This window comes from Chlorocebus sabaeus, chromosome 10 (genome assembly GCF_047675955.1).
Source record: "Chlorocebus sabaeus isolate Y175 chromosome 10, mChlSab1.0.hap1, whole genome shotgun sequence".
NCBI classification, from domain to species: Eukaryota; Metazoa; Chordata; class Mammalia; order Primates; family Cercopithecidae; genus Chlorocebus; species Chlorocebus sabaeus.
The window spans coordinates 83,555,233-83,578,157 of NC_132913.1; the positions used below are offsets into that span (position 1 = coordinate 83,555,233).

At 40.9% G+C, this 22,925-nt stretch overlaps 1 protein-coding gene across 4 annotated transcripts in view; it reads right to left on the reverse strand.

Annotated features, from left to right (window-relative positions):
• HECW2 (HECT, C2 and WW domain containing E3 ubiquitin protein ligase 2) overlaps nt 1-22,925 on the reverse strand; it is a 388,587-nt gene that overhangs the window by 107,745 nt on the left and 257,917 nt on the right. For all 4 annotated transcript variants that reach the window (XM_007965716.3, XM_007965715.3, XM_073019890.1 and 1 more), the window contains 8 exons: nt 20,593-20,762; nt 18,120-18,262; nt 15,464-15,564; nt 13,675-15,027; nt 12,336-12,431; nt 2,922-3,072; nt 2,120-2,223; nt 1,480-1,604 (listed from right to left, as the gene is read on the reverse strand). In XM_007965716.3, coding sequence (XP_007963907.1) covers nt 1,480-1,604; nt 2,120-2,223; nt 2,922-3,072; nt 12,336-12,431; nt 13,675-15,027; nt 15,464-15,564; nt 18,120-18,262; nt 20,593-20,762 — 2,243 coding nt within the window. The remainder of the gene's footprint in view (nt 1-1,479; nt 1,605-2,119; nt 2,224-2,921; nt 3,073-12,335; nt 12,432-13,674; nt 15,028-15,463; nt 15,565-18,119; nt 18,263-20,592; nt 20,763-22,925) is intronic.

Sequence of the window (22,925 nt, forward strand, 5' to 3'; positions counted from 1 at the left end):
TAAAACTCATCTCAGATGCAAACCTGTCTATGGCTCCTTCCATGTGCCTTCCCTTTAGAGTTAATCGTCCACTCCAGCAGTGTATCTTCTACAGCCATCCATTAGTGCACTTGTAATTCTGGTTATGACATTATAATTACTCTCAAGTCTGGGATGCCAGGGCCACAGTTGCTGTCATCTCTGTATCCCTAGGTCTTAGCTCAGTGCCTAGTACATAATCATCAACAAACTTGCTAAGCTGAGTGCTCAGTAAATCTAACCCCTCTCGCATAATATATGAGGATAGGTAGCATGTTACTCATTGCTTACTCTCCTCCCAAGTCTTCTCTGCTCCAAGCTAAATCTGTAAACCAGGAGACAGTGATGAGGAAAGCCAGGCAGATGTTTATACTTGTAAAGCAAAGCTGAAGAAGGCAGAAAAATATTAACATAAATAAATATGTATTAATATATACTAATTACCTCACCACCAAATCCTGGTGATAGGATTATGTTGACTTTTATTTTTCTCTATGATCTACTCTGTTTTTCTGAAAGTGTATGATATGTCTTGTTAAATTCAATATGTTCTCCTTCAATTCCTTTAACAAGTCCCTCATCTGAATTTTCCCAGTATTATTAATTATGTATTGTTCATTATTTATGTATTATTATTATTATTAATACTCAAAGTCAACTTCTTCAGTTTCTATTCTACCTATTTATCCACCAAATCTTGCTAACTCCCTGCCTGCGATTCCTCTCATGCTGAATCCTTTTTCTTTATTTTCTTACATCCTAGTCTAGGCTCCTAACAACACATGCCATGATAAATGGATTATATCCAGCTAGACTTCTATGGTCAATGTTCTCCTCATTCTAAATCACTTCATGTGCAGTTAAGATGACCTTCCTTTAATTATTATCTTCAGCAAGCCACTCCCTTAGCCCTCAGAGACTCATGGAATAATCCTTTAAATCCTCCTGTTATGGGTCTGATGTTTGTGTCCCCCAAAGTTCGTATGTTGAAACCTAATCACCAATATAATAGTATTAGGAGGTGGGGGCAGGAGGTGACCTAACAGGTAATTAGGAATTAATACCCTTATAAAAGAAGGCTGAGAGAGAGCCCTCAGCCCATAGACCGTACGAAGATGGAGGGAGAAGATGGCTATCTACACACAAGGAAATAGACTGTCATCAGACACCATACCTGCTAGTGCCTCAATCTTGGCCTTCACAGCTCCAGAACCATGAGAAATAAATTTCTGTTGCTGATAGGTCACCCAGCTTACAGTGCTTTGTTACAGCAGCCCAGTGAACTCAAATGGTTTCTTTGGACTAAACGGGTTAAAGTGTTCAGTGCTCAACACAGAGCTCGGAACACACTAAGTGCTCTGGAAACATTCGCCATTATCATTCCTGCTATTACTACAAACACAAGGATCATTTTCTTTGGCCTGTTGTCTTCCTTCACACTCTTTCAGATTTGCTACTTACAGGGTTAGAATGCAGCACGGTGAAGAACTCTGGGCTGATGAGGAACTTCACGGGGGGAGACTGTAACAGCAACGTGAGCCTGGATCTGGAGGTAGAGTGAGGCAGGATGTTCTCCCGTCGGAAATCTAGACAGGGCAGACCACAGAGGCTGTCAAGGAAATCTTCCTATGATGTGAAAACTATCTACTCACTTCAGTCTGTATTTTAAAAGAACCATAGGATACCTACATCATGTGCGATCATTTTAATCCCCCAATGCTTTTTTCTTTGCTGTAAATTCATACATAAAACATGACTGTTCTTAATTACACTAAAATTCAGTTAAGTAATACTTCTAGTCACTATTAACATTTTAATGCATTTTTACGTGTTTTAAATGATCTGATTCTTTTTCCAATATCCCACAGATCAAGAAATAAGTAATTTATATTCTACTTGGGTTTTGTGATTTCTTTCTTAATATTAACTAAAAGTTGAGGATTAGAAGAGGTTTCTGGTGAATTCTGTTTTTTGAGTTGGATTACCAGATCTTACTGAAGAGAAAAAGTTCTCCAAAAGAAAAGCTTCATCTGTTGGGAATCCTTATTTGTTTCTTTTTTGACTTTTATGAAATTACAAAAACATAGCCCAAAGCTCTTACCTGCACTGGCTTGGTGAAAGTCAGTTTCCTCCCCTGCCCCATCGATAGCATTGGTATTTTCCTCAGGCCTCTCATTGGTCATGGTTCTGCGGATGCTCTGATATCTAAAATCATGAGCCTAGAGTTACATTCCAGCAGCCTTCAAAAGATGGGACTCAACTGCTCCCTAAGAGTCTAGAATTTTTCACTATCTTCTCAGCTTCAACTATTTCCACCTCCAACCCCCATTCCCTGGACTTCTTGGCCATCTGCTGTTTAAATCACACTGCATTAAATTTCTTCTGTCCATTGTTTGGGGAACATTTTCCTGGCAAATTAATAACACTAAAAAAATTCTGTGGCCCTTAATCAAAGAAAAGTAAATTCCTATATTGTTAAAGGGAAAAAAACCTTTATGTTTCATAGCAGTTAATTCTTGAAAAAGAATAACTCATCTAAAAAGCCTAGGTTGATAATAATGAGAAGCCACAAATAAAGATTCTAGAGACTAGAAAAGATGTTTGGCTTTAAATAGCAAATACATATGTTCTGCTTTACTAAAAATCAAGGCTTGGGTTGACAAAAGAGGTCATATTTATTTATTTGTTCTCTAGTTTCCAAACAAGGTATATATGTGGGTATTATTATTATTTTTTAATCAAGAGAAGTCCAATTGAAGTCTGGGAATCAAAAGAGGTAACGGCTACACTTTAATGACAGGACACCCAAAGATCAAAGAGACAACCATGTCTTCTACTTTGTGCCAGGTAAAAATTAGCCCAACCACAAAATACAACAGTCACAGCATAATGCTCATCCTCACCGCCGGTTCAGCTGCTCCATTTGCTGTATGGAGTTAGATCTCTGCAGCACCTGCGGGGCTGGGGGAGCTGTCGGTCGCTGCCACGTTGTGGTTCTGTTTACGTGATCCACGTAGAAGATCCTGCCGTGGCTGTCAATGCGTGCCTCCCAGTCTAAATAGCAGTGAGGCACCGAAAGGAATTAGGAGAAGGAGCTGAGACCATTAATGGGGTTCATTAAGTTCGGCATATGTTTTCTTTCTCTGACATGCTATAATCTGAGACTAATAACATACATCTCACCGCACTATCCCATAGTTCTCCCCAGTCCATTCCAGAATCTGTTATGACTATTAAGCTGGTATTATCCTGTGCGTATAATACCAGTACCTTAAATAATCTTTAAATGTAGAGAATCTTTCCAAATTTGCCCACTATGCTCACCCTTCACATATGAGCCTCAGCATTTAAAAAATATATGTAGTTGGTTTTATTTCACTTCAGATATTCACATCAAAATGGGTATTGATGTTTATTTTCACCAAAAAAAACCTGATTTATCCATGTCTTTTCTAGCTTCAACGAAAACCTCATAGCTGGAAACTTCCACATGCATATTCATGCACAATTGTAGTAAATTTAGTCCTCAGGAAAAAATAACTGAAATAACTATGCTCGCCTAGTGATGAAACAGTATCATTATCTACAAACTTCTATTTGCACTTTTCCAAAGAAGACTACATTTTCAGAGCAAGGACAATTTCTTGCCTTCCAACTTCAAATAAACAAAACGTTTTAACAGATTAATTTTATTTTTAAGTGTGTTAAATCTTTCTGGAGAAATATACAAGTGAATGTTCAGAAGGCAGACTGGTCTTCAGAGTCAGACACCCCACCTTTGTGACTCTCTAAAAGGCCATTCCCCTACTGAAATCCACAGAGCACGAGCTGATCTTTTCAAAAGGCAAAATTTTGAAACTTTTTACACGTGGGAAGGGTAATTTACACAGGAAACATGAAAACAGCAGAAATCTATTCTTTAACCAGGAAAGTTCTTCATGCATTTATATTTTTGTGTAAGTTATTTCTTGAAATTAATAAGCATTTTTCTCCTGACACATTCAATTATCTCAAAACTGTCCATGTGATCCCATGCTTATCAACAGACACAGTGGGGTTAATCCTGGACACCAGGAGAAGGGCATATTTTCCCCTGACCACCTATGGCATTTGCTCTGTAAGGGAAGAGGGCAAGTTTACCAACAGCGTCCTTAGGAGGGTTGGAAAGACCTGCATAGTAGAGATCAGCCTGCACCAGACCATCGCTGAAGCCATCGCCTCAGCTGGAAGCAGAAAGACATCTTTTGTTGATCTAAGCACATTGTAATGTATGACAAATGGTAAAAGAAAGAGGAATTGGGCTGAACAAAAGCACCACACAGACAGTGAACAACTCAATGCCATTCACGCTCCAAGGTAACACAGACTCTTCCATGAAACAGCCTGCCAAATCTGAATTCTTTGGGCACTACAGTCCCATCAATAAGACATTTTCAAAAGACCTCATGCTCAGCCTGTTGATATGCTCACAAATAGCAAGGACATTAAAGCATCTTCAGGAACCATTTTTCAAGACACTTTGATGTATTTCACTGTTTTGCTCTGCTCCTTGCATGCTTTTCCATCTCAAAGATTCTGGGAACCAATTACCCCCATCTCATTCCTTTCTCATTAGAGTCAGGGTAATTCAGGCACGTAGACATCAAATCAAACGCACAAGAAAAGAAATGACCAATCCTTCTCCAAAGAATGTTTACAGGAGCCCCAATTTAAAAAATGTAGAATAGGTCAATTCAGGATAAAAAAAATAGAGACCAACTAGACAAACTAAAGGAAACAGAAAGAGGAGATGCTGCCAAACTCCCAAGATTAGATTATTACTAAAATTTGGCTCTCAATTTTCTGGCAGTTATGGCAGAAAAGAAAACACATTGTTGCATACTTTCCATTTTCTGACAAAAACAGTGAAAAAAAAATTCTCAAAGATGGAATTTTTTCCTGGAACTAACAAAGTAGGAATTTACCAAGTGAGGTATGACTGTGGCTTGCTTGAGGTCTATGTGTAGCAAAATGGCGAGGTGGAAAAGAGAACAGCCAAATAAATGTGTCTTGCACACAGCAGGTAATAAATGAAAAAATAATTTAAAATGACACAAAGCCACAAAAAAGAATGATTCTTGTATTCACCTTCCACAAAGGCCAGTAATAGCCTTAATTTATAGTTCAATAAAGACCTTTCAATGTGCAATAGGGAGAATAAGAAAACAAGGACCAAAAATTTGCTTTCTAAGGTCACGGAACACTGAATGCATATTAAAATTATCCCTATCAAATACTGTATCTTCACACTGATGTAATTACTCAAGTACCCATAAAGACAAATTCTATAGTGCCGATTTCAAGTGAATGCTTGGCTCTGAAATCAGGAAGGGCTGTTACGCTATTGGTTTATCCATGAACTACGTATCCACTTCTACCCACACTGTCAATATCATTCTGCCCAGGCAAAGGTAGCAGAGGTGCCTGCAGTAAGGTTAGCTCTCTGTTGTACCTATCAAAGTTACTTCGTTGAGTACAACTGCTCCAAGATCTTATATGTCTTTATATCGGGCCTGGTTTGTTTTTGGTATAAGAAAGCATATGAAAACTCATTTCATAGCATCAAAGTTTCTTTCAGACAGACAATGCTAAAATGAGATAGGCAGTTAGAAGACTGGGGACTTAACATTTACTTCCTTGTCTTGCTACATTGTCAAATAGGTTATATAATCAGGGTGCAGTGAAAATGAGAACAATGTTTGGGGGGGGTTGGTGGTGTGTGTGTGTCTGTCTGTGTCTGTTCTGCACTGAACTGGGAGATAGAAGGCCTGATATCTGGCTGTGGCTTGTCACACTTTCACTACAAGCCCTTAAAAAAAGTCACTTCACCTCTATGAATCACAGTTTTGAACAATTAGAGGACACAATCAACTGCAAAGGTCCCTTCCAGTTCTAGTATTCTATGAATCTATAAAATGATACCCATTTTATTATATTAGGTTCAGCAAGAACTTAGCAACATTTTATGTCTAGGCTAGCCTTAAGGGCCAGGAGCTTTGAGTCCCCGAGGGATAGGGCTCCACAAACATCTGCCAATTCTATTTTAGCCATGACAGCTCCAATGTTATTGTTGTGTATACTGGTGTTCCACATAATATTTCATTTGCATAAATAACTTCATGACAATAATAAGGTTTGAAAACTATTACCTAGAGAAATGTTTCTCAAGGCAGGTGGGACTCTGACAACATGTGCCAGAATCACTTTGAGGATCAATAAAAATGCAGATTTCTATGATGTGCCCCAGGTCTTCAGAATCGGACTATCCAAAGCTACGGCTCAGTTATCTACATTTTTAACAACCTTCTCAGCTTATTCCTAGACACACTAAACTTTGAGCAGCACTGACATAAATGAATAATAACTTAAAACGGTAGCTAATTTGCTGGACAAACCCACGAAGCAAATGCTAGATTTCTCAGAGACCATTAAATGGAGGCTCACTAGAAACTTAACCTCAGTGGCTGGGCACAGTGGCTCACACCTGTATTCCCAGCACTTTGGGAAGTCAAGGCGTGCGGATCACCGAGGGCAGGAGTTTGAGACCAGACTGGCCAACATGGTGAAACCCTGTCTCTACTAAAAATACAAAATTCAGCTGGGGGTGGTGGTGCACGCCTATAATCCCAGCTACTCAGGAGGCTGAGACAGAAGAATCACTCGAACCCAGGAGGTAGAGGCTACAGTGAGCTGAGATCATGCCACTGCACTCCAGCTTAGGTAACAGAGTTGGATTCCATCTCAAAAACGAACAAACAAACAACAAACAAACAAACAACACCTAAACCTCAGCCTAAAATCCAGGAGCAAGTGGACTCTTAGACACCCTAAGACTTAAATATAAATAGCCCCTTTGAAGTGGCTGGACACTAAGGGAAAGTTGGAGAATTAGAAAGTGGGTAAAACTACTCCAAGGCTGCTGTCACAGCACTGGTCTCTTCAGCAGGGAACAGAGGCAGGTAGAAGAGGTAAAGTCGTTAGAATTTTCAGTTTTTAAAATCAACATATGTGGAAAGGGGGTAGGATTGTTCCTATGATCCCTCGGCTCATCTTATCAGCCTTTCCCGCTCCCTTCAAACCAGACCTCGGTCTCCACTGCACCACTTGGCTCATGATCAGATGAGCTGTGAATACATCTCAGTGGATGCTGATTTAGTTGTTGGGAAGTCAACAACTAAACGGCATGAATTACAACATATTAGAGGTGGGTAGGGGGTGGGCTATGGGCAGGGTTTTGAATTGGTTATCAATGGATTTAGTAAAATCAAGCATCTGAATGTTGTGAAGTAAATGTATAAATCCACTATAAAAAACTGCAATAACCACAGGTATCATCACCAAAATGACGAGATGATTAAGTTCTAATGAACTAAAGGTACTTTCAAGGAAAATTATAAGCTTTGTGATAAACGACAGATGACAGTGTTTAAAAGATTATTTGTTTCTTATTTGAACACTCAAGGAAGTAAAATTCCATTTGTATAAAGTATAAAAGTAGGCTAAACTTATCTATGACTTTAGGAATCAGAACGGTAGGCCCATTTCCCCATACAGAGTGGCGGACAGTGATTGAAACAGGGTACAAAGGGGACTTTTAGAGTGCTGATGGTGTGGGCTGCCATGTGTGTTCAGTAGAAAGAATTCAGCAGGCCGTATCTGCTCTTTTCTGCTATTTTATTTGAACAAAAAGTTTTTTAAAAAGTCAAGTAGTTGTATATTTGGCACTTTAATCTTCAATTTTTAATAAGGTAGCTTTTTAGATTGAAAGTATCCATTTTTTTTCTCAAAACAAAGTTGTAAGCTTAGAGAATAAGAGCCCCTAATCCTAAACATAGTAGAAACTCTAAGTTTAGATTAATTATACTTTTCAGATTCACTGCATGGTCTTAGGCCTTCATTTAAAAAAACACTTTAATAATGAAAGTGTACAACCACACAAAAATGATAAATGTTCCCCTATAGTTGTCCAGAACTACCCATTTGAACCCCTCACGTAAGTAATAGACTAGTCCTAACAATATGCAACATCTTGGATCCTATCGGAGTCCACTAACCCAGACTGTTCATCCTGATTCTAGTCCTATTCCTACAAAAACTACCATTTTGGGGGAAAAACGTTTATACAACAATTCCATATTGTCTCCAACGCAGCAATGGGTTAAGTCACAATTACACTGGAATCAATAAGAGAAAAAGAAAATAGTTCTTCAGAGGGGCTGGGCTAGTGATTCTTTTTTCACTCATCTTAATGCTAAAAAGAACAACAGTTGTCATGCCAATAATATTCTAGAGGGCTTCAGCCTTGAACTACGTCTAGCTGCCAGGACCATCAGTAACATCAGAATGAGAAGATACAGCAAATTCATAAGGCATTCTGTGCATAACTGAGTCCAAGCTACTTCCCAGGGAGGCTCTCAACAGTGTCATGCTGCCTCCAAGGCCTGGAACTTTCTTGTTTTTTACGAATCATTAGAATATCTCTCAACTAGAGCTGGTGTTACACAAGCCACAAGGCCACAGTGCACTCTGTGTGGCCTAAGGCAAGAGTAAGATTTTGAGAACCAATTGGTAGATCATCGTCACTGCTGATCAGTCTTAGTACTAAGTCCAAGATCTGTTTCCCTTCTTGAGATGGGAGAAATAAGAATGGAAAAAGAAGAAAGCAAACAAGTAAATCCCTGAAAATACGATGAAAATGAGCTAAAATAACAAGAACAACAATAATAATGATAAAGAAAAAGAAAAAAAGAATCAAGCCCAGGCACAGTGGCTCTCACCTATACTCCCAGCACTTTGGGAGGCCAAGGTGGGAGGATTGCTTGAGGCCAGGAGTTCAAGGCCAGCCCTGGCAACACAGTGAGACTCCTCTACAAAACATAAAAACATAAAAAAACCAGCCAGGCATGATCATGCTCGCCTATAGTCCCAGCTACTCAGGAGGCCCAGGCAGGAGCTTCACTTGAGCCCACGAGTTTGAGGCCGCAGTGCACCATGATCATGCCACTGTGCTCTAGCCTGGGTGACAGAGCAAAAAAAAAGAATCAAGAATGGCGGCCACCAAAGCTCAAACTATACTGCTTCAGTAGCTTGTCCCTAGGGTAGAAAGAAAGTGACCTGCACAGAAAGGAAAGGTGCTGCTGGGTCTAATACAGATGCTGAATACAACACATCAATCTGGACTACAACATGTTGGCTCAAACCACTGCAGCCACTTCCCTACTAGGTGAGGGGCCTCCTTGAGGAGGGCCTCTTTGTATAACTCTATCCCAGAGGAGGAGAAAGCTGAGCACTTTTTGAGTCTTCTGGTGGGTCTGACCTCAAAGTACTGCAATATATTGAAGTTTCAGAGAAACCTCCAAACCCTCTGATGTGAGGCATTGGTGGTGCCCAATAAATAACATATCACCATGTAAGCCACCCTCTGCCTCAAACCAGACCTTCAGGATTTACATTCATCTACCCACACAATAGGCCCTTCCCTTCCAATCTCAGATCAGAATACCTGTTAGAGGAGAGGGAATATCTGAGACTCTGTCTCAACTTTTACTTGCATGAAATCTTAAACAAATTACTTAATTGATCTGGGCTTCAGTTTCTGCAACTATAAAATAAAAGAATCAGATTAGCTGACTTCTATACAACAACCTATAAATTACAGACAAGACCTGCTTCACCTACCTCGCAAAATTATTGAAAGAACAAAAAATAAAGGAAAGCATGCAAAAGCGTGCTTTGTAAAGTGTAAATCACCATAAAAATGAACTTATAATAACTGACAGTGTTAAAAATCAAAACTGTTAGCCTTAAAATTCAGCCAGGTCATTTAAGAGACGGACCAGTCTGCACCATCCAGCCGACACCCCTAGCTGAGCCTCAGAAGCCACAAGACACCACAAAGTGTAGATGCCACAGCTGTAAGTCAGATGTATGGCCAGAGGTAGTAGCAGAGTTGTCCAGTTAGAAAAGGAGGGCAGGGACCTAGCTGAGGTGAGGACAGACAAGTAGCAAGGGCAGCCAAGCGATTACCACTGTCACAAGGACGAGACACACATGGGAATGGTTGACAGAGCTGAACAGCAGTCAGGTATGTTCAGACCACAATCCACAACCTAGCCATGAGAAGACACATCCCCAAATGTGCAAGTTGCTTGGTCCTATAACACAAGTGTATGAGTGTGTGTGTGTGTGTGTGTGTGTGTGTATAACTAATATTTTTAGAGGGAGGCATCTTCTGAGTTTTTAAAATATAAACATTCTGTTTATATTTTACAAAAAAAATGTTATTTATCAAGCATTAAATAAATTAGCACAGAGAAGTGTTTCTTAGAGGGCACACTGTCGAAGTTTGGGTGGGACACTTCTTAGTTGTATCCGACTGTCTCACCATTGCAGGATGTTTAATACACTGGCCTCCACCCACTAAATGCCAGTAGCGCCCTTCAACCACTGTTACACTGAAAGGCCACCCACCCCGCCTCAACTCTAAACATCGCCTAGTGGGTGGCACCCCCTGCCACCACTGAAAACCTCTGAATAAGAGGGAATGCTTCTTAAGAATTTTTCTCTTGTTTGTCAGTCACTGATTAAATATGATGAGTCACTAAGTTGCCTTTACTTTTGCAAATACATCAACTCATTAAAAGAAACTGCCAATTGTAAAAAAAAAAATTTCCCAAGATGTATCTACAGGTGTAATGCAAACACCAGTATTTAAACAATACATTGAGATATCACAAACAGTGGTCATAATTTCAGCAGGAGAGTATCTGTCTTTATTAAATACAATCAGGAGACCAAACTTATATACAGCAAAAATTACAGCAATTGGATGTGGCTAGGAAGACGTGACTTATCAATGCACTTCTGCAATGCTCCTATCTAACACTCTGAAACTCTAAATAGACTATTAATCTGTATATACATAAAAATAAAGCTCTCCCAGAACTCTCTCCCAGTGTTCCGAATTTGTTTTGCTCCAATTATACCTAAATATCTTCCAGGAACATTTTACTTTTTTGACTCATCTTTTCTCTAAGGGTTTACCAAATGTGTTATCAATAAGGAAGTCTTCTGTGGCCCTCTCGGGTCCCTGGGCCCCTCTACCTGCCTAAGATGACATAAGGTTAATTAATCTCTCAGTCCATTTTATTTTAAACTGCTTAAAACATGTTTCCTATGAGTCACGGCCCTTAGTTATCCAAATAAACAAACAAGGGAAAGATCTGTGCCCAAAATAATTTCAAAAGGATTAAGGCGATATTTTGATAAATTCTCCACAGTGCCATTCAGCTCTTTTGTGGGTACTTGCCAGACTAACCACTCAGAATCGTAACCCTTTAAATTCGTACCCTCTCTTCTTTATGTCCCACCACTTTTAAAACAAAGAGGAACCCAGGCATCAGCCTCTTGTCATGATCACATATAAGATGGGTAAGTGGAGGGGGTGAGCAAGAAGGAAAGGGGTAAGGCAAAAGGGTGTACCTTCCAGTGTTTTTTTTTTTTAAAGCAATGTTTACCAGGCTTTATCAATATTCATCAAAATGCATTGCTCTCATAGAGCTACATCTCTTTAAAAAACTGTTGAAATTTACATACGAGTTTACATTTCATCTGGATTATGATTGGCTGAGGGTATCACTCATACCTTTAACACAGGTTATGTAACTATATCCCAGCATCCCTAATCCTCCACCATCTCTCCTTTAAGTACTAACTGTTTTCTGAAAGTGAAATAAATGAAATGTCTTTCAAATCCCCAGATAACTGTCATGTCCCAAATAAGTAGTAGACTAATTTCTGAAATTAACAATACTTTCCTGCATATCCCTAAGGAAAAAAATCAGAACCTTGTGCTTAATGATTTTAAATGCTGTAAGTGAACAGAAAGGCAGTATATTACATAGAGTGAGGTTTTTCTAAGAGAGTATACCAATTTGTCTATTAGCTGATAGAACATTCATGCTGTGGTTAGGCGTAATTTTAAAAAATTCTGTTATGCACCCAATTTCCCAAAATATCTGGATCTACCTCCATTATTATAGTGTTTACCCCATGGGCAGCGCAGGGTTTACAGCTGCCCTTTCTTTCAGCAGAATGGTGCCAGAGAAGAGTCATTGGCCTAGCACGTCCCAGACTACACCTGCTATGCTAAGTGGCAGCCCCCAGATTCCTTCTGCTTGAAGACCATGTATCCATCTTCGAAGACTCATGGGAATGGGTCTGCCTGTCACCTTTCACCCTTTGATTAAGGTGGGCCCTTTTAACTAACAGGTCCTCACTTGGTGGAAGAGCCTCGTCCACCCTCTGGTACCGGCTAACATCCTGGCGCACTGAAGGTAGTGATCGCAGTGGCTGGTGGCCGTTGGCTTGAGAACCTAGGATTAAAGGTAGAAAGTTACCAGATATTGTTTTCTCTTTCAGTATCAAAACAGACTCTATATAAAAACCTAACATAAATTCCAAGGCTAGTTTCTTTTCTCTGTTTAGTCTCATTTCCCATATGAGGACCTAGAAACAAAAGAAGAGAATAGGAGGTGAATGCTTAGAAGCGGGCTTCCTGAAGAACTGTCCTCTGCACGTATCCCTCCCCTTCTGTGGCTTCCACTTCCTCATCCCTCACCCACAATGGCCTCTGTCCTGGCCATGCGCTAACGCTTCAGGGTCACATGGTGGCTACAATATAATGAAGGAAACAAAATAAAAAAAAAAAAAAAAAGAGGACGAAGAAAAGAAGGGATCATATAGGTAGAAAAATAAATTACAGAATAAGAAAATCATTCCTAGTTTTGAGTTATGCCAGACAGACATATGAAATTGCTCTTTGATTTTTTTTTTTTTTTTTTTTTTTTTTTTTGAGACGGAGTCTGGCTCAGTCATGCTCTTTGATTTTTAATGCATCCTTATAGGGCATTTTGAAGTAATCATTCTAGAGAGCCGCATTCACTGAGAGTAATACAAATTTCAGGTGTAAATTTGTATCCTTGGATACAAAAACAGCTTAGTCTCCAGGTCAGAATGCATCACCTAACTTAGTAGACATTACTAAATTGTAGAAGACAAAAATATTACCTTTGATGCGTAGCATATGTTAATCTTCCACTGTGAAATTTTAGAAAGGAGGAGTGACTAGGTGTTTCTCATAACCTTTGCAGATTATACTAAGGCTGAAGCTGCCAGCCTGTGTGGTTGTGTATCTACAGACCCAGGTTCCAAAAGAGACCCATTATTTAAGTGTGAAGACTGCTGTTTAACGGGCCTGTTACTTCAGCAGCAGAAGAGCCATTTTTTAAAAGAGCACTGAATTTGAACTCAAGCCCATCTGGACGCAAATCGCGCTGCCTTCTTCCTAGCTATGTGATTAAGTCCCTCAGTCTCCCCACTCTGAAACAGGAGGCCTAATCTAGAGGAAGGGTTTCAGCTGCCCACACATTTGTTACCTGTTTCCTTCTCTTCCTGGCCCTGTTTGCAATTGTGCTTCTCTTCCCCTGGTGAACCTCAAGGTGGGAAATTCAAGTAATATGCAACCTGCGGCCTTGTTTAGATTGAGGGGAAAACTACAGAACTTCTCTTTGCACAGCTACGCTCGAGCCAAAAGCCACAGTGGTGTCCATATCCTACCTCCAGTAGCGCCCTCCTCCTGGGCAGTTGCCCCTTCACAGGTGCCTTGGGCCTCCCCAGCACTGCCCTCTTCTTGCGGAGGGCTCTCGGCAGCAGCTGCAGCTCCCTCCAGGCTCCCCCTCCGCTGCCAGACCTCCCCCAGCTCCTCCTGGTCAGGTACAGTGGCCGATTCTGCCCCTGGCCCTTCCTCCTCCCCACTGGGCACCTGTACCACAGGTAAAGAACCAGCAGTGCACACGGAATCCTGCGACCCTTCGGCAGGGCCGCTGCTGGTGGGCTCTGCTGCACAGGCTCCGTCTTCCTCCTCCTGAGAAGAGAAGGCTGGGGTTTCAGGAAACCGTGCACTCTCAAGAGAGGAGCACCGCGTCTCCACAGAGGACAGCTGCGTGGTCACACTCTCATTGCAAGAGCTGTCAGCGCATTCCAGGTCACTCTCTCCCTCGGGCCTGGTGCTGGCTTCGCTCACACTCTCTGTCCTGGCAGGATCACTGGGTTCTGTTTCAGAGGACACCTGGGAAGGCTCGGAGCCCTGATCGAGAGACTCGGTCTCACTGACAGCTCTTCGGCTTCCTCCTGATGCATCAGAAGTCCCCGTGTCTGCCCCACTTGTGGGCTGATCTACCTCTTGAGAGCCACACAGTTCAGCACTGGCCTGGTCAGCACTGGGTTGAGACTCTGGGCCGCCTTCACCTTCCTCTGGGGCTCGGCCTGCAGGTAAGGAGCTTTCTGCAAGCTCTGGAAGATTTTCTGGCTTATCCTCCAAGGAAGCGGCTTCGTGTGTGGAGGCTTCCTCATTCTCAACAGGGTTGTCCTCCAGTTTTGTCTGAGATGTCAGGCTTCCATCATCAGCTCTGGATGCCCTGCTAAACATGATCAGGCCTCCCTCCTCCTCTAAGGAAGATGGGTAACCCAGGTCTTGCTGGAACTCGTGATCTTCTTCATCTGAGTCAATATGAAGCATGGCATTGAGTCTTGTGTCGGTGGGAAAACTACTCCTCAGTTTCGGAGAGGCGCCCATGGACCTCTCAGAGCAGGTCGCTGTCCCTGGCCTGGAGTGGCCGTTGTGTTCGATAGCATCTAAGTAATCATTGAGTGAATCCTGACGTCCTCTGGGAGGTGAGGTCCTTGAAGAAGTGGAAGTTAATTCCTCGGTGTCTATTTCCAGCGTGGAGCTAGTCCTAAATGAATGTTTGGGCGCCCCATCGGCAGCGCTGTCCTCAGAAACTGGCCCATTAGAGCACAACTGGCTGTCGTGATGGCTCCCTGGCATGTCCTCGTCATCGGAAGGGCTACCTAAGTCTCCATTCACAGAATTGACTCCAAGTATTGTGCCAACAGCTTCTGGAGAGGCATCTGAATGAGAAAACAGCATTTCTAAAAATTAACTAGAAATAACAAATGAATGTTTTATGACCTACTTGCTTTGCCACCATTAAGTTCAAAGAAATCAGTCATTCCACTGAGGGCTTTCTACTGACTTGCTGAGATTCACCACTCACTACTAAATGAGGAGACTGCTAGTCGGTTTGGCACAGGAACTAAATATGTTAGTATGGCTGAAAACTCTACAGCCCAGTTTCAAAATGTAGGCATCAATCTAAGAGACGTTTTTGGGCAAACAGGCTTTCCTACTTGCTTAGAAAATTTCAGCAGGTAATTGTTTGACAGCTATTTTACTTTCAAAACAGAACATGAATTCAATTCTGTTCAGAAGCAAACTGACAACTGAGTTAGGTTTAACAAGTTTTTCCTATAGCAATGTACTCATACAGATATATTGATATCTCACCTTCATGAACAGAAGATGTAACCTCCACTTTAAACTGGAGGTACCCACTCACGTGGTCAGCTGGAAGCCTTCTGCCAAGGTTGTAGCTGAGCATCTGATCACTGTAAGAAGAGAAATGCTTCTTTCATCCTGACTACACTGGAGTCAGCCTTCGCCTTCGCCTTCTTTCCACAGGCCACCCCCCAAATCCCTCCTATCTCTCTTGAAACTTTCAGACTCACAAGAACATTAAAGGCTCCAAGCACATTATAGTCCAGTGTAATATTATTCATTCACACAAATGGAACACTTATAAACCCCGGGATAAAAGGAAATGTTGCCCTAAGAAAAATTATTATTATTATTATTATTTAATTTATTATTATTATTATACTTTAAGTTCTAGGGTACATGTGCATAACGTGCAGGTTTGTTACATATGTATACTTGTGCCATGTTGGTGTGCTGCACCCATCAACTCGTCATTTACATCAGGTATAACTCCCAATGCAATCCCTCCCCCCTCCCCCCCTCCCCATGATAGGCCCCGGTGTGTGATGTTCCCCTTCCCGAGTCCAAGTGATCTCATTGTTCAGTTCCCACCTATGAGTGAGAACATGCGGTGTTTGGTTTTCTGTTCTTGTGATAGTTTGCTAAGAATGATGGTTTCCAGCTGCATCCATGTCCCTACAAAGGACACAAACTCATCCTTTTTTATGGCTGCATAGTATTCCATGGTGTATATGTGCCACATTTTCTTAATCCAGTCTGTCACTGATGGACATTCGGGTTGATTCCAAGTCTTTGCTATTGTGAATAGTGCCACAATAAACATACGTGTGCATGTGTCTTTATAGCAGCATGATTTATATATGAAAAATTATTATTAAGAGCATAAAATATCACACGCTATGTGAATATTTTTAAGGACACTGATTCACTCTCTCACTTTTAAGGGGTGACCAGGAAAAGGACATTTTGAAGGTCATAAAGGAGTTGTGAAAGGCCTCAAGTTTTAGGGATTTTTTGACTCAGGTGTAAAAGGGGAGAGGGCCTATTTCCTCAGCATTTAGCACAACAGGAGCTGGTTCTAAAAGGACACTCGCAGCTAAGGATTATCACCCAACACGGCACGTAGGGCACTGTGTGATACCCTGAAGAATAGGAGCTGGGAGTTAGGGGAAAAAAGCACAAGAACACAAGAAGGAAAGGGCCCTTCATACCCAAGACAGCAGCCCTGGCTGTGTGATGGGGAGAGGGCCACTAAGCTCTCCTTCCTCGCCTGTAGAGTAAGAAGGCTGGAGCTGCTGGCCCTCCCTGCTGGGGAGCCTGGCCTATCACTGATTCTCAGGGTGCCTTGTAAGCAGTGCTGATGGGATGGTTGGCAAAGTCAGATGTGCCACTATGGTGGGGTCATATCCCAGATCTGGAAGCAGGTTCAGTTTTTGCCTTGCCTGGGCCCCAGGCTCGAGGCCGCCTGCCTCCTCAAGGATGGAGTTGTCCATCTGTTTCAAGTCTGACTCTTTATCGAGTCAAATGCAGTCATTTCATTTTCTTGCACACAAGCAACAATCTTATTCTGAATTAAATGACTTATTCTTTTTTTTGAGACGGAGTCTTGCTCTGTTGCCGAGGTTGCCCAGGCTGGAGTGTAGTGGTGCGATGTTGGCTCACGCAACCTCCACCTCCAGGTTCAAGTAATTCTCCCAGCTTCAGCCTCCCAAGTAGCTGGGATTATAGGCGCCTGCCACCATACCCAGCTAATTTTTTTGTATTTTTGTAGAGACGAGGTTTCGCCATTTTGGCCAGGCTGGTCTTGAACTCCTGACCTCAGGTGATCTGCCCACCTTGGCTGACCAAAGTGCTGGGATTACAGGCATGAGCCGCCGTGCCCACCAACCTATTCTTAATTAAGGAAAATCATCAGAAGGATAGTGCCAAATCACTCCACCTCTGCCCTCTAATGGCTATTTCAGAAGGAAGACACCATGTTTCTTCTATCTACTGTTTGCTTCACTGTACAGTTTACAGCCTCTAGTCAGTGATGCATTATTAATTTGCATAACTTGTTTTTGGTCTTCTCTATCTCCTCAGTATGACTTACTACTTCACTCACAACTTACAAAAAGCTCACAAAAAGAAAAGACATTAATTACACATTAACTAAATTTTAAGAGTATGTCAATGAATAAATTTTTAATTGCTTGAAGGAATGTATGTGTCTAGGAGTTTTATTATAACACTTCCTCAAGTCTAGGTCTTGTTTCAAATGGCTCCAAAACAAGATTATTTCTGTTTTTCAAGAGTAACAAGTTCTCTGGATGGAATTAATTAGGATAAGATAGGCATCAACCCGACCTTAGAATTCTGCCCTAGGGAGAAAGTTTTATAAAAAACTCCAATATACTGAGAAACAATCAAACACTATGAGATCTGACACTGAAATGTTAATGGTGGGTACCTCTTGGAAAAGATAAAGATGCAAAAAACGTATATAATTAAAATAAACTACTTTTTGTCAAGTATATTTTAGTAAGTGTAAGGACATTTTTATTTTTAAAAGAATTGTGTTACTACTTCTTACCAGTCTGAAAAGTCCTAGGAGTACCAAGTTTCATTTCATTTTTTCCTATACGAACTAATCTCAACAAGATCCCCAAAGGTAAGGGCTGATTACCCGATAGCCTGTCGCTCCAGCAGCCTCTGGACTGGAATGGTTAGTTTCCCCAGAAAACGCTTGATGATGGGACGGCTCTTGGCAAATTTGTCTTTAATTTCAATTTCTAAGACATCAGTAAGAAGTGCAAAAAAGGAATATTTCTGAAAACACAAACACATAACATGCTGGTTTAAAAGAAAGACAAATATGACACTGTATCATTTTATTTGTATAGGAAATGGTATCTCTTAAATTCTAACAACATAGAGTTCCACATAGCTAGAAATAGCTGCAGCTACTGTCAATCCTTTATTCACTCAGAAGCAGAAGCATTCACCATGACTAAAAAGCAGCAGTCAAGGATCTGTATGACAAAAGAAGCCCTCTCAGTCAATCATGCAGCCCTTCCTAGTTTCACAGTTTTAGGAGATGTTATCAAATATTAAGTTATGCACAATGCAATTTTAGTACTCTCTACATTTATTGTATCTCAATTCTTTGATATTTAATATCTTGTTATAGAATGGTTTAGAATTAACTAGTATATTTGATTGACAATTTGAATTCCTAATCTCATGAAATTCTGAAGTTGCAAAACATAGTTTAAAATACTCCTCCACTTAGTGGTTAAAATAGGAACATCTGCAGAATACTGTGGTTTCCCTGATAAATGTTAAAACAATGTTCAAATGGAATTTTTCCTTAAGTTTAAAAGGCACACAGGGTTATTTCTTTCTTCTGGGACAGAAAAATAAAAGTATGAAGTTAAGATAGGTTTTGTTGTTTTCATTTTAAGAATGCCACTGGGGAAATTTGGATTGGGCATTAATAAGATATAAAATAAATATGAAGAGCTTTACTCACTTACAGAGACTTTTACATGTATTATCTTCACCTTATCTTTACAATGATATAATTTTCTTTTTAAAGATGAGAATCTCAGTATAAGTAAATGATGGTGCCAGGAATCTAACCTAAATTATTTCACTGCTTCCCTGAGAGTATCCATCAACTACAGTGATGTGAATAGTGTTAGCCAACTTTTCACTTAGGTGCCTCTAGGTTTATCTAGTCATAACAATTAAGGTTTTCCAAAGGACCATGCAATTTGGCAGTCTGCTTAATGGAAAAAAGTACTTGCTTAGAATAAAAAAGCCGAGTTTAAGCCCCACTTCTGTCTCTGAATACCTAGTCCCATAAACACCTTAAGCTTCAATTTCTTAATCACCAAAATGAAGACATAATAATCTCATCCTTTGTGCCTCCCTTTCAGGCTTGCACTGGTGACATGGTCAAAAACTTTGCAAATTTAAAATGTTAGGAAAATAGTTACTGCTTGTTTCATTATCATATCTATTATGTGCCTTCTGGAATCATATTGAGATATATTTTTATTTCTTCTAGGCTTTGAAATGCATTAGACTAAGTGGTACGCCCTTAATAGTTTTTTACCATAATAGATCATTAGTAGTTTCTTAAACCAAGCATAAGAATACAAGCAATATTCAATATCCAAAACCACAGGAACTGCCCAGGAGAAATACCTTGCTGTGTCGGCAAGTCTCAAATAACCGTATCTTTTCTCCAATTGGTTTTAGATCCCCTGAATACCTTTCTCCAATTAAATATTTCTGCAACATTGTTAGAACATATTGTTGTCATTAAATATTGAGGGTATGATCTAATTAACTGTGTAACTCCTATGCCAGCCCAGAAACATTCTCACACTAGTTATGTAAAACACACCTCAGATCTCTGAGACATGGAGGGACAGCTCAAGCTTTGCTCACTAGATAAGAAGTGTCTGTTTGTTCATTCTCTGACTTTCCATAGTTCAAATGAGAAAACCCTTTGCGTGATTTCACTGATATGGTGCACTAAGTTGACTGGTAGCATACTGTAGCTGTGAGGAAGTCTAAAATACCATCAACACAATCTGGCTTCACGCAAGATGATGACTCCTTGAATGGCTCATCTAATTAACGAAAATCTAGAAATTCATAAAACATTTGCCAAAGCCCGTAGAGAGAGAAATTCCTTTAATTTGTACTAAATGTATGCTACAACAAAATATCACAATTTTAAATAAAAACACGACCAGTATTGCTGATTTTTCCTCTTGCCTCAGGTCCCACTAGGACTCTACAAGGCAATGTTACTGACCCTGTCCTTACTTCAAATTTTCATATTTTATTCATCATGAACTTTTTGCATTAATTGTGAGTTTAAAAAAACTACATTAGGATCTTTATTTTAACAACTGAGTTTTTCGGAGGCTCCTTAAATTGTTCCCTTGAAGTGACAGCTTCATTTGTCTTACCTTAGACCCAGCTCTGGAGAGGCGGGAATAGCTCATTCTCATTGTATCCCATTCCCGACAGAACCCCTAGACACTTCATCAACAACCTGAGGATGCAAAAGTCCCGAGGAAAGAGACAGACTGGGCTGACTTCCTCACTGACAAGTAGGAGACCCCTAGGGATCATCTTACCTCTCGGTGCCAAATTGGATTGGTGGTGTTACTGATGATAGTAGACCGTCTCTCCTGCCCATGGTGGGCACAGGTGGGGAAACTGCTCTTCTTTCCTGGCTGAATTGACATCTTAAGATAAGGGTCAGGATTGAAGAACATCCCTTTCTTTAGCCCAACTGCCCTAAGATCTTTAAAGAAAGAGGGAGAAGGAGGGAGGGACAAAGAGAAAGCAGGAGGGAGGGAGGAAAGAAAGGAGGAAGGGAGAGAACAAGGGATAGAAGGAAGGATCCATATGTCCTGATTAGAACAAGCAGCTCAAAGACAATTTGTTCTTAAATAAACACACAGGAAGCTCTAAACAGAAACGACTCAGTAACACAACAGCAGTATTCACACTGCGATTGCTTAGATAGGTGAAGACAAATGGGTTATGGCAGTAATTTCAGCAGAGGGGTCACCTAACAGGCTGCATAAGTGAAGCCAAACCTTTAGCACCACCTCACATTCCTAAACTGACTTTTCAGTTTTTCAGCTCCCTTTTGATTCCAACATGTGCACCTTCACCACCTTTTTCCTAGGGTAATGTAATTCGACAACCAGAATCTCAGATAATGTTGTTTTTTTTTGAGATGGAGTCTTGCTCTGTTGCCCACGCTGGAGTGCAGTGGTGTGATCTCTGCTCACTGCAAGCTCCGCCCGCTGGGTTCATGCCATTCTCCTGCCTCAGCCTCCAGAGTAGCTGGGACTACAGGTGCCCGCCACCACACCTGGCTAATTTTTTTGTATTTTTAGTAGAGACGGGGTTTCACAGTGTTTGCCAGGATGGTCTCAATCTACTGACCTCGTGATCCACCCACCTCGGCCTCCCCAGGCAACGTCTTGAAAGAAATACTTAGTAAGCAGTTCACTGAAAAACATGTTCCTTCATGAGAGAAAAATGAATCTTCTACATATACATAGAACTAAGTTTAATGGGAGATGAAACATCAGAGCATATATCCATTTGTACCACATTTAAAATGTCATATATATTCCATAAATACGATGAATGTTAGGGGAAAAGTTTTTTGAAATGTAAGTGCTACCTGCTATTTTAAATAGCCAGTAAAGTAACTTAAACATTTGGAGAATGTCCTATAACTCACCTTAGATTTACAAATTGCTGTTTCATACTATATGCTGCTAAAAGTCCTAGCCAAAGTCCATTTAGTGAGGAGACTGTATGTTTTTCCATGGTCAGGCTAAGAGACACAAACATGTCAGGAAATAAAGCTGGCTCCACTGAGTCTTCAACATTTCTGAGAATATTGGCTTGAATAAAATAGGCCTGGGAGCTAAGTCATCTTAGAAAATGCTGGAAGATTAATCTAGGGAAGTTCTGAACACTGTGGTTCAGAGAGAAATTTTGCATATGGCCCCTGAACCTCCACAGACCTTTGGATTACCCAGATCAGCTGGCAAACAGACCCTGGATAGTGACCCTAAATTACAGGAGGTCACCAGGGTCATCCCACACAAGCCCACTCCTGAAACACAAGGTCTTTCTTAGAAAAACAGAATTGGCCTGAAATTGCCCATAGAACCATATTCTTGAATGAGTGTTCCCAGGAGGTGGCTCACCAGTGGCCCACAAGAACTCATGGCCCAGGCACATGTGCTAAAAACACTCCAGAAATGTCTAATGACATATACCTGGCAGTAGAGGGGGAACGTTTTATATATCTGCAAATATTTAAAAATTAAACCAAGAGCATTTTTTTTTTTTTTTTTTTTTTTTTTTTTTTGAGACAGAATCTTGTTCTGTCACCAGGCTGGAGTGCAGTGGTATGATCTTGGCTCACTGCAACCTCTGCCTCCCGGGTTCAGGTGATTCTCGTACCTCAGCCTCCCAAGTAGCTGGGATTACAGGCACGCACCACCACACCCAGTGAATTTTTTGTATTTTTAGTAGAGACGGGGTTTCACCATGTTGGCCAGGATGGTCTTGATCTCCTGACCTCATGACCTGCCCACCTCGGCGTCCCAAAGTGCTGGGATTACAGGCGTGAGTCACTGTGCGTTGAGAACACTGCATGAAATATATAGTAAGATCTTTGATCTGAAAACCAGTAGGAGAAGGAAAAGACGGGTAAAGAACTAGATAGGCACTTCAGAGAGGCTTCCATTGTCTCATTAGCCTTGCAATCTCCATTCCTGACACTTCATAAACTACGTACTCATTATTAAATGCAGAATTTTTATCTTACTGTCAATTTAGTGATGCTACTTTCACTTGGTTTTCTTCAGTAGGGAACAGCTTTGAGAAGAAAAGGCAATTGCCACATTTATTTTCTTGCCTTTCTTGATTATGT